The 14,438-nt window shown below is 30.5% G+C and overlaps 2 protein-coding genes across 2 annotated transcripts; one reads left to right on the top strand and one right to left on the bottom strand.

The window, feature by feature from the left end:
- The first annotated feature begins 8,006 nt into the window (after positions 1-8,006).
- Positions 8,007-10,354, top strand: LOC100806609 (uncharacterized). The gene is made up of 7 exons (XM_006602980.4): positions 8,007-8,291; positions 8,670-8,741; positions 8,844-8,917; positions 9,017-9,167; positions 9,560-9,646; positions 9,742-9,828; positions 9,928-10,354. The coding sequence occupies exons 1-7, from the start codon at positions 8,178-8,180 to the stop codon at positions 10,012-10,014; spliced, it is 672 nt and encodes a 223-aa protein (XP_006603043.1). The 5' UTR covers positions 8,007-8,177; the 3' UTR covers positions 10,015-10,354.
- A 1,109-nt stretch (positions 10,355-11,463) lies between these two features.
- On the bottom strand, positions 11,464-14,165 carry LOC100796346 (eukaryotic translation initiation factor 5). The gene is made up of 2 exons (XM_003552659.5): positions 13,948-14,165; positions 11,464-13,384 (listed from the first exon to the last, which is right to left on the bottom strand). Exon 2 carries the CDS (start codon positions 13,038-13,040, stop codon positions 11,721-11,723), a length of 1,320 nt encoding a protein of 439 aa, XP_003552707.1. The 5' UTR covers positions 13,041-13,384; positions 13,948-14,165; the 3' UTR covers positions 11,464-11,720.
- Positions 14,166-14,438: the final 273 nt, after the last annotated feature.

Below are 14,438 nucleotides of genomic sequence, written 5' to 3' on the forward strand. Positions count from 1 at the left end.
CTAGTGATCGATAAATTCACGCGCAGCTACAAACATGGTTTATGATAAAACATGATATTCAATTTTATTTTTTTTAGGATATCATATTCAATATGTTAATTACCCTGTCACTAAAATGTCCCATCCTAAATGATAAAAATTGTTACTCATTAACATTGATTCCTTTTATTATTTATAATGAATAGTTTACATATTAATATAAAATTTATAAATTTATATTAATTATTTTTCAATTACCATAATTAGAATCTTTAACTCTTTAGCAGGACTTCAAAATATAAGCTTTAGTTCGTTAAGTTAATTATAAATTAATATTTAATTTAAAATTTAATCACATTTACGATTTATCACTTTTTTAAGAATATATCTTACAGGTATGGAATTCAATTTCTTTCCTACAAATTAAGCTAGCTTGTGTGTTGCCAACACCAACCGGAAGAGATTGGTGAGATCCCATGCTTGCCCCTTCCAAAATTTGATGTGATTGGAAGAATTTTGTTAGCCGCCAACTTATTTGAGAGAATAAAATGCGATGGACGACTTTGACAGAAAGATATTGTATATATACTTTCTTAGTCATTATTATTATTCACCAGTTTTATAATAAGAATAATAATGTATCAATGGATCGAGTTTAGTAGAGTATATGATCAGTTATTATAAATATTTTTATTTATGTTCAGTTTTTATGAATAAAAATAATAACAAGAATCATGTTTTCTCACAATAAACTTTACAATAAAAAATAATCCAAAGAAAAAATGAGAAACGTTAGATGAAATGAATGGTATATTAAAAAAAAAACAAAATGATTTGATGAATTTCTTCATTTGATTCAAATTCTTTCATTTTTGTTTTCATTCAGATTCAAAAACAGTTTTCATCTTGATTTATAGAAAATTTCACCCGCCGTGTGCGACTTTACTTCTTCTAGGAAATCTGCTAGCTGTGCTGTAAATGATTAAATTACCGACTTTGTAAGGTTTTTGTGACATCGATAAACACCGTATCATAGGCGCGTAGCCTTAAAATCCACGCACGAAATCTTTGTAGGGTGTGTTTCACACACCGTTTCGTTGATGTATATATTGAACACCATTTCAAACCAAAAACAAACACGCTATAATATTAGTCGTTATTGTCAACAATTAACAGCCATCCATTTCAATTCCTTTGTTGATGGATTCTGTATTTTTGTACACGCATTTGTAACTGCACCTAGTTTTGCCACTGCATGTGTGTGTGAAGCCGTGAAGGGATAAATTAATTTCATATACTTCTATATAAGTTACACGAAGAATTATACTATCAATGATTTCATATGTAATGTTGTTATTTGATATCAAATTTTATTAAAATGAACAACTAAGTATACAAGAGTTCTTATTTTTATATATTACAACTATTAAATATTTTCTCTAAATTTTTAGGTAGTTTCATACTCTTGTTCCGCTCCATAATAAGTGTGATCATCCTAGGTTTTATATATTTATGTTTTCATCAATCTTTATGTAATACATTATTTAAGAATAAAAAACACTCGCTTACGTTAATTGGGACCATCATCACTTGGGAAACGCCAACCATTAATTTGTTTATCTGATGTCCCATGACAACTCAGATTTAGTACGAGGTCTTTAGATGGATGGGGTGAACATGGTCATTCGTGAAGGCTTTCTCAGTTTTATACACAGTTTGGTTTATATGCTTTGGGGAAGGAAAAGAATTATCAGAGATGGAGATGCTTAATTTCTGTGACATGTAACTTGTTGGTGGCTATGGAACTGAGAAACAGAATTTTGGGAGGATTTTGAACACCATAAAGATCATCTCATGGTTCTTGTACAAGAGCATGACGGATCCCCATTCATTACGATGTGGAGACAATTGTACCAACAAGTAAATTTTTTATTTTAATATATTGAATAAATATATTTTCTTCATAAAAATAAATCTTATTCAATTCCTACAAGATATAATTTTTTAATAAGATGAAAGATAAAATAAAAAATTAGTTGATATTAATTTTATTCACTTTATCCTTTTAAATTTTATTGTTTTTAATTTTTTATTACCATTTTTAATAAATCTTTTATATTTTTTGTTTGAAAATATATTATACTATTTTTTGTTTGTCTTCACTAAAAATAATTTTGGATTCACCATTGTACAGGAGGAAGCAGAAATCAGCAATCTTTTTTTCGTTTATCAATCCTTTATTGTATTTAAACAGTTGATACAGTTGGAGACACATATTTTTTATCCCATCTAGTTTTTTGTTAGCAAATGTATGAAGTCCTTTTTTGGACATAAGTAACTAACTGTACATCTTGTGCATATTGAGATTTAATTCTTCAGTAAAGACCACAACTATTTTCCACATGAGATAATTATATGTTTGAGTCAATTAAAATTATTATGAATGATAAAAAATTTTCTGCAAATATTTAATTACATAATAGTTGCCTTGCAAGATGAAAGATATGAATAAGATGCCTCCATTCTTAGGCAAATTAATTAATTAACCCAAGAACTTAGGGTTCTTAATAATTAGTTTCTTTATTTTATTATTTGGGACTATATATATATAGTGAAGTGGAATGAACAAGAAAGAATGATACTTATAATAGATATGCAGTGCAACTGTGTAAATGAAGCGAGCGAGTAACACATTTTTTCTAAGAACGGTGAGTTGACCAGGTACGCTGTACGCGTTCATATAAAGATTTTTTTTGGAAGGCAAAGATGACATGTCATTCTCAATTAGTGGTTGTATAGAACATCCGTCAGTGGATCAACTGATTCAAAACTAGGGGAAAAAAAGAGATTTAATTATTAGTGCATAACTACGTAACAAAGTTTGAAAGCTTTTTCTACGGATCATAATATGTGATTACAGCTCAAATATTAAGCATTTATAAGACAATAAACATTGAGATATAAAAGAAAAACAACAAGCAATACCCAAAGTACACTTCTCTGGAGTGTCTCAAAGGATTATAGAAATGTTACAATATACATGTTCTTTGTTTTGGACAGACTTGCTTCCTGTTATATATTTACGGTTGTCTGTTTCGTGTTATATATATGGTGTAGGAATATTAATTGGTAGAAGGGATCGTCTTTTTTTAGGTTCAGAATGCTGGCCACGGGTTCCTTTTTGTGCTGGTGACTTTGTAATTTGTATAGTCGTGTGGTGGAGGTCTATTAGTTCACACAAGTAGAACTAGCACACATTTTGGGTTGCTGTAAATGTGGTAGATATATATCAGAATTGATGTAAATGGGATGGTACGTACCCCTTCTACCATATATCAATATAGCCTTTTTTTATGCGTATATCAATATCAATATAGTCTTTTTAGTTTTTGTTTGCTGATAAAAAAAATTAATCTCAATTTATAGTTTTGATAAATTAAATTGATTTTTGCCCTAAACAAAAGGGACTCGAAATTTAATTTATATATGAGCAATCAATAATGCTGGAATCTGAATTACTGATAAAAAAAATGCTGCAATCTGGATTTCATGCTAGGGAATAGGGATCCTAACAGGAGTATATATATAAAAAGTTATAAATATATATATATATATATATATCGTGAGGTTCAAACTTCTCTTCATAAATAAGATGGAGGCTATATGACGATTGATGTTGTGACAAAAATTATAAACAATTAATACTAGACTAACAAAACCCCTAAAACTTTTTCTATTAATATATGACTTTTTAATTTTTTCTTATCAAATATTTTTTAGATTGGACCAATTTTAATAACAAAATCATTTGATATAATTTTATGTGTTTTCTATTATTTTACCACCTAATAAGTTTGATTTTAAATTCAAACCCAATTAATTCAATCTAATTCAAAGTAGTTTAGATAGGATTCTTTTATTATAATTCTTTAAGGAAAGTATATGTATAAATCATGAAATACACAATATATCAATTAAATAAAAATAATTTAAAACATCGAAAAATTTATATCACGATATTAAGTATAATTAATATTAAATTGATGGGACCCTAAAAAATATTGGTAGTCACATTGATCACAAATTCATAATACATAAATCAATATATATATATATATATATATATATATATATATATATATATATATATATATAATTAAACAAAATAATACTAAAACTTTTAATCATGAAAAATTAGTAAATAAAGTTGTGTGTGTATATATGATTTAGAATGAATTGAATTTTAAAATGAAAATACAATATAATATTATTTTATTTTATTTTTAATTTTATCACTTAAATTTTATTGACAAAATTAATTAAGAGCCATTTTTATAGTAGGCTCGAGTTTTAATATATATATATATATATATATATATATATATATATATATATATATTAGGATAGAGTTATAATATAAAAAATACAATATTTTGAAAAGAAGACCTAAAATATTCTCTTTTCAATCTGATGAAAAGTTGCCCACTAACATAATTTGTTTTGGTCTTCTTCGCCTGCATACGATGTACCTCGCGTTCTTTGCTGTGCTGATGCATAATTAAGCTCACTTTTTAATTTATGCTTGAAGTTGAAAAAGGGTCCAAACATGTTCCTATTTTAACGAGGACAATAAATCACATACCTACAAAAGTCTTGTGTTCGACAGTAATTACCTGGAGCAATAATCACTGTTTGTGAATAGTGTAGCCAATGTATCTCGTCATTAAATTAAAGTCAAGCTTTTAATGGGAGAAATCTCCATTCGTGATCATTTTTGTTTTTGTTTTTGTTTTTTTCGGCTGTAATCAATAGTATTTGGGAAAGCAAAGTGTGTATTAATATTTAATTATTAGTTACGTACATGCAAACGAGCACCTTCTCAATTATTTATACTCTTTATCATCACAAGTCGGACTAAAATTGATACTTCCTCGGTTTCATAATGTTTATCATGTAAAAAGAAAAATCAAGCCTTAAAATAATAACTATTATTTTAATTTTTTTAATATAATATTAATGATTATTTTACGTTTATATTCTTATATGTCTTGTAATATTAATATGATGGATGATAAAATTTATAAATTAACTAAATTTTATATAATAATTATACTTATTTATTTATTAATTATTTAATTTATGTAAAAAAATCTAGAACGAGAAGGAAAGAGTAACAAATTTTCTAAAATGCCTAAGGCCTTTTTTTCTCAATTTTCTTCGAAGAAAATTTAATTTAAAAATGTTATTATTTGGTATTAAACGTAAGTGAATATTTTAATAAATTTAAACTTTGATTCATCACTTTTGTAAGAGATTAATCCATTTTTTCTAGACTCAACCTAGCTACATTGATATATTTATATAGTAGATGTTTGATTTAAAGTTAGTTGACATTTTATTTAATTATTTTGATTATTTTAGAATAAAACTATTTTAAAATATTTTTAATATAAGTTTGATAAATAAATGCTACCTAGTGTTTTTAGATTAGAGTACTTGTTTAAAAAGGTTTTTAATGAAATTTATATTTATTAAATAGAAAGGATAAAATCTATTTACTATTTTTTAAGTAATTGAAAATATTTAGTACAGTATATAAGTTAAATGTTCTTTAACTAATAAATTTAAAATAATATTAGTAAGACTCTTAATGCTATGTATTCTATATAAGATCTCTGTACACTCATTAATGTCTCAACTCTCAAACCTCAGTACTATTTGAACATTGACCTAGCTAGTTTATTATAAGGTCTTATTGTTAGAACTATGCATATTTAAACGACTAAGATTCAGTATTTGAACATTGGCAAGAAGTTAGAGTCTCTTTGGTTGTCATGTGTGTGCATTTTGAACATTCAAACATGTTTAATTGAGTGATAAATGGGAAACGTTAGATTCTTCTTACTAATGTGTGCTTGTTCGAACTTCGGATACTTAAAAATCAATGTTTTAACAACACGCAAATAAATCAAATAAAAAAAATCATGCATCTTGATTTGAAAAGGTGGCACGTACACTGGCAATAATTCATTTACTTTTTTAAGAAAAAAAAGAGAGAGAAAAAGGCAGCGACTCAGCATGTCACATAAAGAGTACGTGGGGAATAGAAGGAAAAGAGAGTTAGGATTTTCAAGTCAAGAAAATAATTAAAGGAAAGTACGGTAAAATTAATAACAATTTTCCACATATCTCAAACAGTATTTACAATGAAAATATATAGCCTAAGCTGCCAAAGCATGAAAAAGATGGCCAATTAACCATCTGGAAACAAATCCTAAAATTGAAATAAAATCCTTTAGCCAAAATGGTCTGTGTTTTAGGAATCATAGAGCTGTACGTGATGGACTTCCAACTTGGTTGTTAGAATGATCCAACATAGCCTCCTCAAGGAACTTTGGAAGACTGACAGATTTGGATCCATTTCCCTTTTTCTTATGTTAGCCACACTTTAAAATACCTTTGTTTGCTCTATAGGTTCCAGTTTCTTTTCACTGACATGTGAATACATGCAGCGCAACCAAATACCCTTAGGTTTTCATAGCTAGGAGCCTTACCACAATTCTTGTAGAGTTTTGAAACCAATTAATTAATAGCTGCAAGGGGCATCTATTATATTAATATTCAAATTAAGGACAAGGAAGAAACCACCTTCAATCTCTGATGAAGATTGCAGTGATGAGTTAGTGAGGATTGTGTTTTAAAACACTCACGACAACGGACAAGGAATAACACCCTTTTCTTTAAGTCAAAAAGAAGATGAAATAGAGTTTGACGTTCTAATTATGTTGGTACCGTAAACTCTACGACACCAAACAGAAGTATCTCAAAATATATTGATTAGAAGAAAAGGAAAGCAAAACACTTGAGAGGATCCCATCATACCCAAGACAAAAAGTTAAGAAAGCATATAAAATGTGAGCCTTTATCTATGTTTAAGGAGTTCCTGACAAACAAATAACACCTCAAATAAAGTAATTTATGTCTAAATGGACAATAAAAGGTTAACTGAACAAATGAGAGATGTGATAAAAGAATTTATTTATTTTTGTTTACAAAGATACAATTATTGACACATTGAAAAATGAACAAATAAATTGGCGTGGCAAAATCATATTTGATCATTGCTGGTTCATAACTAAAGAAAATAAAATAAAATAAAATAAATTCATCTTCTATAACATTACTTATAATTCAAATAAAAGTTATATATCTAAATTTTCAAGTCCAATTTCTTTTTTCTATTTGTAGTCATATAATGTCAAGTGTAAGCTATAATTTTCATTTTTGGTACAGTAAAAGGCACATGTCGTCGTTACATCTCTAGACTTAAGAAATTACAATAATATTTTCTATTGTCTAACTCTAAGTAATTAACATAATTATAATATTCCAACATATTATTTGTCTTCTCATTAGCCATATGAATATATGGATGTGGTATCAACTATCCGATACGTATTTCCTTTCACGTCGCGTAATAACTTTTTGAGAAATGTTTAGCTATGCAATATTTTTTTTTGTACAATTTTGTATAAAAGAGTGAGATAAGAAAAGTGTACGTTAAAAATATTGTGTGAATAATATATATGAAAATTTTAATTCATAACTTTTCATATGAACTTCCTAATTAATTATTATTAGAAGCGTAAAGCATTTATAACAATAGCAATTTTTTTTACACAAACCTAGATAGGAGAAAGGCGAAGGAAAATTTAGAGGAAGGTTTTGACCAATACAACATTTGGAAAAGCATCTACATAAAAAAAATTATATTCCAATGCCAATGTTCATCTTTGGTATGCAATGTCAAGATTCATATACTGCGTTTGTGATGAATATTTTGTTTGATTGGCAGATTGCTAACACCTAATAGTATACCTTCCGTGTCTACGCGGAAGTTCTTTTCTTCCCTTATCTCTTGTGAAACGTACCACCTTAGGCAAACCAAAGAAATTTAGAAAACAAATAAATAATAATCTACTCATAATTTATAAAGCAAAAATAAACTGCACGAAAAGATGGATGGAATCGATTTAAATTGTTCTTTTAATTTTTAAATATAAATGTGTTAATGCTGAGAGGATTAGAGAACAGTTTGTTTTGTTGGTTGGTAGGCTACATACTTAATCTTCCCTTGAACCTGTTATTGAGATCTAAAACAAACAACTCTGTGGTCAAACCATGTTGATATGATTTAGATGGATGAGCAAATTATGTCATCTCCTAATATATTGGTACAGTGTCGAATATGCCACGATGAGGATGAAGAGTCCAACATGGACACACCTTGTTCTTGTTGTGGCACATTGAAGGTAGGATTGCCTTGCTAAATTCATGCTAATTGCTTTTGCAATAATGTTAGTTCGTAAAATTTATTTGCATAGCTTTATGCTTGTGCAAGCTTGTCCGTCTCTCTATACAAAGTTATTTTTGACATTTGGTTTACCTAAATGATTATTACTGATAAGAAAATTAATGATTATTACTAAACCATGATATTTGTTTAATCTTTTGAAGTACTGGCCAATTTATTGAATCAGTAGATTAATGTCTGGGGTTAGTGATATTCAATATCTGCATGTTAACTTCTACATATATGTGCATATGTTAGGATATTTTTCAATTATCTGCAATATTGGCACTTTTGCTGGCTCATATTTTGAGCTCACTTTTTCTTTTGATCATTGTAGTATGCACACAAAAAATGTGTTCAAAGATGGTGCAACGAGAAGGGTGATACTATATGTGAAATTTGCCAGCGGGTCTGTTCTATGATATTATCTTATTCACAAGTTTGTGTGCTCATTAATTTATTGAAAATTAATGAGAAAATCTTACCTTTTTCCCCATTTTGGTAACTACAGCAACTCAAGCCCGGCTATACTGCACCTCCATTGCCTCCTCTATTACATTATGGTGGTTCTCCAATAAATTTTGGGTAAATGTTAATTAGTCATTGAATTCATAGTCTTAATTTATATATATATTTCTTTATTTTTTTCTATAATCAAATGATGATACACGATTGTTATGTCAGATGGAACTGGGAGATTTCAAGAAGGGATTTTCAAAACCACCAGTTCATAGCGATGTTTAATGCTAATCGTGAATTCCTAGACCTTGACTTTGCATATTCATCAGCACCTTCTACAAGAAGCTTGATATTTTTCCGCATTATTGCCATTATTGTAATTTCTTTTCCTCCCTTCATAAATGTGTTTTGCATGAAGAAAATGAAAAAAAAAAAAAAAGAGTGGTAGGTGAGAAATTATGTGTGGTATGGAAAGTCTCAATCAATCTTTACATGACATTTGCAATAATTTGAAAAATGTGGTACATATATCGCACGGATATTGGTTGATACATCATGAACCTAGATCATGCAATAATTTTTTGTAGTAGGGAGACATGACAATTTGAAATTTATTTATATATGAATCTTGTGACAAAGACAACTTTCTAGATCTGTGTCCATTTTTATGCACAACAGAAGTAAATGAATATGGCACTGGTTGTTCTAATGTTACCCGTTTCCCTAGCTATTCTTCTTTGAATAAGGTTGTTTCCATTTCTATTGCAGTTTATTGTTCTTCTTCTTTTACGCCTTACACTTCCAATCATATTTATACTCAGTGGAGCAAGAGCATATTCATTGGCTGTGTTTATGGTAAGAGAAAATTGATATTTATTTATAATAGAAACAATTAACTATTTTGAGAGGATTAATCTAAAATAGAATTTATTTTCTTCAATGCATTGCAGCTAGTAGTGTTGAGAATCATTGGAATGATTGTACCAGTATATATAATGGTTAAAGCTATTATTGCAATGCAACAGTTTCAATATCAGGTTAGTAAACTCATTTTTTGTTCTTGAACATTTGCACGAGGTTACATATGTGACTTCCAAAGTCCATAGTCTTGATCCTTGCATATTTGCTTTTGTTAGACACTCGATATTCAGCATTCCCCTATGCAAGCACACGAGGAAAATGAAATAGGACAATCTCAGTTGCGTGTCATTCATATTCAGTGATTCCATGGTCAACTTCGGATGAAGAAATTGTTTATAACTTATGATGTTGAAAAGATAAATCAGAGTGAAGTCGTAATTATTTTTTATGTACAGGAAGGGTGAAAACAGACCAAATTTAAGAGAAATCTGATATAATTACTCATCTGTGAAAGTCCATCAATGTAAGTAGATGCTGTATATACTACAATATACACGACAGCATCTAATTACATTGTTATCATCAGTTGTTACCAGAAAGAAAAGAATGAGAAAGTATATACATTGTCATCACCGGTTGTACCTAGAAAGAAAAGAATGAGAAAGTATATAAATTGTCATCACCATTTGCTAACATCAAAATAAAATGGTTACTTATTATCTATTTTCTTAACTAATTTACTCTCCTTAAAATAACAATTAATTTAATTAATCACGATTATTATTTATATTATTATTTCAAAATTTTCTTCTTATAATCTTTTTCTATCTATAAAATTTTTTTTTATTAATATTTAGAGAAAGAATAATTAAATAAGAGTATATAAGAAAAAAATAATTAATGCATCTGAAAATAAAAAAATATCTTATAAAAAAGACAAATAAATCTTAAGAAAGAAGGAAGTATATTTTAATTTGCACTTTCTGTTTTACTTATTTTACTCATTAACTACACATTACAGTTAATGTAGGACCTGTTTGTTACAATTTTTTTTAAAAAAATTAATTCTGTTATTAATTCCTCAAATTTGAGATATGTCATCCGTAGTCTTTCAAATTTAAATTTATAATTTTTAGTCTCTCAATTTAGTAAAATATTTTTAGTCACCAATTTTTTACGGTTTGAATATATAATTTGTGACTTTTTTTTATAGCAATTTGGTATATTTGTTTACAAATTAACTTGCCGCGTCAATGTGATCTCAAAACTTAATGATAGTGACATATAAAGTGCCTACAGCTAATGTCTTTTGTTCTTAAAACCAGCACAAGAATCAGATCATTCTCTTCTGTAGGTAATGCGGCCAACCAGCAAACAAAATCCATAACCAGCATAGTCACGAGTTTCTTTAATTCCCCCCGTTTTTATCTCTCTAGAAAACCATGACTATCTCATTCGTTCATTTTCATTTGAGACATACCTAAATTGAAGTGGAATATTAGATGATTAGATCTAGGCCTATCTGCCTAAAATATAGGACCCACGTCCAACTTAACCAAAATTGAGAAGGAGGAACAATGATACTAGCATATGTGAATCAAAATCACACCCAATTGGCCTAAAATATGCCTTACCCAATTCATAATCATAACCACAGAAGCTATTGTTCAGAAGCACCCTCTATCAAACCCTCCCCCAACAATCCAACAAAACTAAAAGGGGTAAAGAAAAAAGACATTGTGATCTGTCTTATAGAGATTCCCTACGCAGCTAGAAGATGTTCATATCAACCACATGTTTGAAAAACAGCATTATATTATCAAGACACGTTTTATTAAAACAGAAAACATAATCATCACCAACCAAAAACCAAAATACATTAGAACAACACAACACAAAACTCACTGACGCGTACATGCTATACTAGTCCAGCAACCATGCACCCCTCACACCAAGTTTTTAGCAAGTATAGTAGTTGAACAACACATGGGGCCAACAAGACCCTTAATTGGAAATAAAGGACATAACACAAGCAAGCAAACATAAGTAACGGAGAATGTAGGACAAATTATTCTTCCTCGGTTTCTGATTCTGCATTCTGAAGCCAATCAATGAAAGGTTGAGCATTCTTCCAAATCCTAGAGTTCTTGTTATCACCCTTCAGTCCCTTTTGATACCACTGCACTATGTGTTCTTCCTCTAACACATCAGCATCGTAGAGTGCCTTTAGAACCAGGGCAACCTCCTTCAAAGCATTTGAAGTAGACTTGCAAGAAAACTCTTCAATAGCATGAAGCAACAACGGCTGGGATCCCTCATCCGCAACAGCAACAGAAAAGTAGTTCTTCTTTTTATCAGCTTCTTTAGCAAAACCTTTCTCAGTTCCCTCGAACAAAGCTTCAACCAGAGCACTCATCTTTTCTTGAGCAGGTACAGGATGTGCTGCAAGTTGCGACAGCAATTCATTTGCTCCAACACCTTTCTTCAAATTTGCTTTCACTTCACCAACCAAGGTCCTGCAGTGCATTGAGTTACCATTCTGAGAACCATCATTTCCATTACTTGCTTCTTTTTTCTTCTCTGGTTCATCTGTAGAAAGCATAACCATATCAGCTGTCACAGCACTTAATTGTTCTTGGATACGTTGACGAGCAGCATCAAGTGACGTATCTGTCTGCCATTGCACATCATCGTCATCATCCTCATCTAGAGCCTCCTCTTTCTCATCAATTTGACTGTGAGTAGGTGAAGTGCGGTCTTCATCAGAGCCACTTGCTTTCTTCTTTGAAGAGGTGGATTTAGTGCCATCCTTAGAAGATGAAGAGCCTTTCTTCTTAACCTCTTTCTTCACTTTCTTCTGTTCCTCATCAGCTAATTCACCTTCCTTCAGTCTCTCCTTCTCAGCTCTCCTCATGGCCTTCTTGTCTTTGGATCCTTTCTTAACTTCTGGAGGGTTCTTAATGATGAAGGTAGTCAGCTTGTCTCTCATATCAACATCAGACACAAAACCACAAGCTGCGCATTTCAGCTGGATCATTTGATTCTTAGTAATTATGATCTCAGTTTCAGGATTTCCACAACCATAACACTGGACATATTTCTTAATGAAGTTCTCAAGAAGGCCAGCAAGCTTAGCAGTATCGTGTGCTCCATTGACGTGAGAAGTGCCGGTCTTCTCATCAAATTTCGACTGGGCCCCAAGCTCACAACCAAAATACTTGGTCGTGTAAGACGCAGGCCTTGCCAGTGCCTTTGCAATGTCAACCATATTGACAACATTAGTTTTGATGCCATTACCTCTGCCCTCAATTTTGGTAATCATCCTAGGCATCTTATACCTGTAGAAGGCATCATCACTGTTTGCAGCACCAATGTTCTGTAAAGCCATGTTTGTTGACTTACAAAGTTCCAGAGATATTCAGAGGCAGCAAATGCTGGAATTCAAATTATACGCAGCTGTGATTTCAGCCTCTAAGGTAACCTGTATCCTTGAACAATCTCCTTCAAGGATAATGGAAGGTGGCCAACCGTTCATACAACTAAGTCTGGGTGGTGAGGGTCTGTAATTTTTTCTAGAAGAAGAAAAATACAATCCAAGCAGCTCAGTTGCTCCCAAATGGATAGTAGCCTGTTCAAACATGAAAGAAACTTTAACGTGACACCTTCACCTTGGAATCTGCTACAGAAGAACTTGCAAGGATACCAAGCCAACACAGGAAGCTTAAACAACACCTACAATTCAAATCCAGAAAAAATAATAGTTAAAATTACAAGATTGAAACTCAAGGCAAGTCCTAAACACAATATTATAATGAAACAATAAAAAAAAAAGACCCAGTCATATATCAGGAACAATGGAAAACCAAGCTCATAAATTGTTATTCCCAAAGATTTCATATATCAGTCTATGGGTGGGTATCTTATGCTAAATCAGGACACAAGCCATAACGCATCACAAATTAAATAAAGCAGGGGCGTTATCGTAATAGCACAAAAAACATAACAGAATAGTAATAGAAAACCTAGAAAACACATGTCGAGCAGCCTAAAGTCCTTAACAATAGCATCGGACAAGGAATAGCCATAACGTGTATGGTGGTTTGCATTCAAACCCCCCACAAAACTTAGATCAATACGCGTGATGCAAAGTTTGATGAGAAAAGCATCAAACAAAAGAGCACAACAATGTGAATCACTAAAATTATTATTAAGATGATGAAACAAAAACAAGATACGAAGAAGCAAAAAGATCGAGATGAATAATAAGATGAAGAGAGATGAAGAAAAAATCAAACCTGAGATCGGAGGAAAGAGCGTAATGAGAGAGCAGAAGAGATGAGGCGGCGCTGTGCCTTCTGTTCTGTCTATGGTCCGGTTTTTTATTTAATTTGTGGTAGTAAAATTACCAAATCAATCTTGACTAGGGTTCAATCTTAGCCCTTCATCATGTTGACTCGATCACGCCTCCTCTTGTAACCGCCACGTACTCATACAAATACAATGTCTCATCTCTTTGTTACCTGGGTTAAAAGAAAAAGATATTTTTGTAAGTTTGCAAAATACACAACAAATATGTGTAGGGAACTAATGCGCATCATGTTTATCTCTTTTGTACTGTATTTTATTAAAAAAATATAATATGTAATAATTTGGTAAAGGAAAACGTGGGCATGATGATGAATTTTAAATAAATAATATTGTAATTTCATTAATGTATGCTAAGTATAAATAATATAATACTATTGGAAGGGATTATAAATATTTAAAGAAAACATCAAAAGTAAGT

The sequence above is a fragment of the Glycine max genome, chromosome 18 (genome assembly GCF_000004515.6).
Source record: "Glycine max cultivar Williams 82 chromosome 18, Glycine_max_v4.0, whole genome shotgun sequence".
Classification (NCBI taxonomy): domain Eukaryota; kingdom Viridiplantae; phylum Streptophyta; class Magnoliopsida; order Fabales; family Fabaceae; genus Glycine; species Glycine max.

What these genes read in the sequence shown, in the direction of transcription:
- LOC100806609 (XM_006602980.4), top strand. Translation starts at nt 8,178, where the DNA reads ATGGATGAGCAAATTATGTCATCTCCTAATATATTGGTACAGTGTCGA. An exon ending in TATGTGAAATTTGCCAGCGG is followed by an intron (nt 8,742 to 8,843) that starts GTCTGTTCTATG and finishes TGGTAACTACAG; the next exon opens with CAACTCAAGCCCGGCTATAC. An exon ending in GGTTCTCCAATAAATTTTGG is followed by an intron (nt 8,918 to 9,016) that starts GTAAATGTTAAT and finishes TTGTTATGTCAG; the next exon opens with ATGGAACTGGGAGATTTCAA.
- LOC100796346 (XM_003552659.5), bottom strand. Translation starts at nt 13,040, where the DNA reads ATGGCTTTACAGAACATTGGTGCTGCAAACAGTGATGATGCCTTCTAC.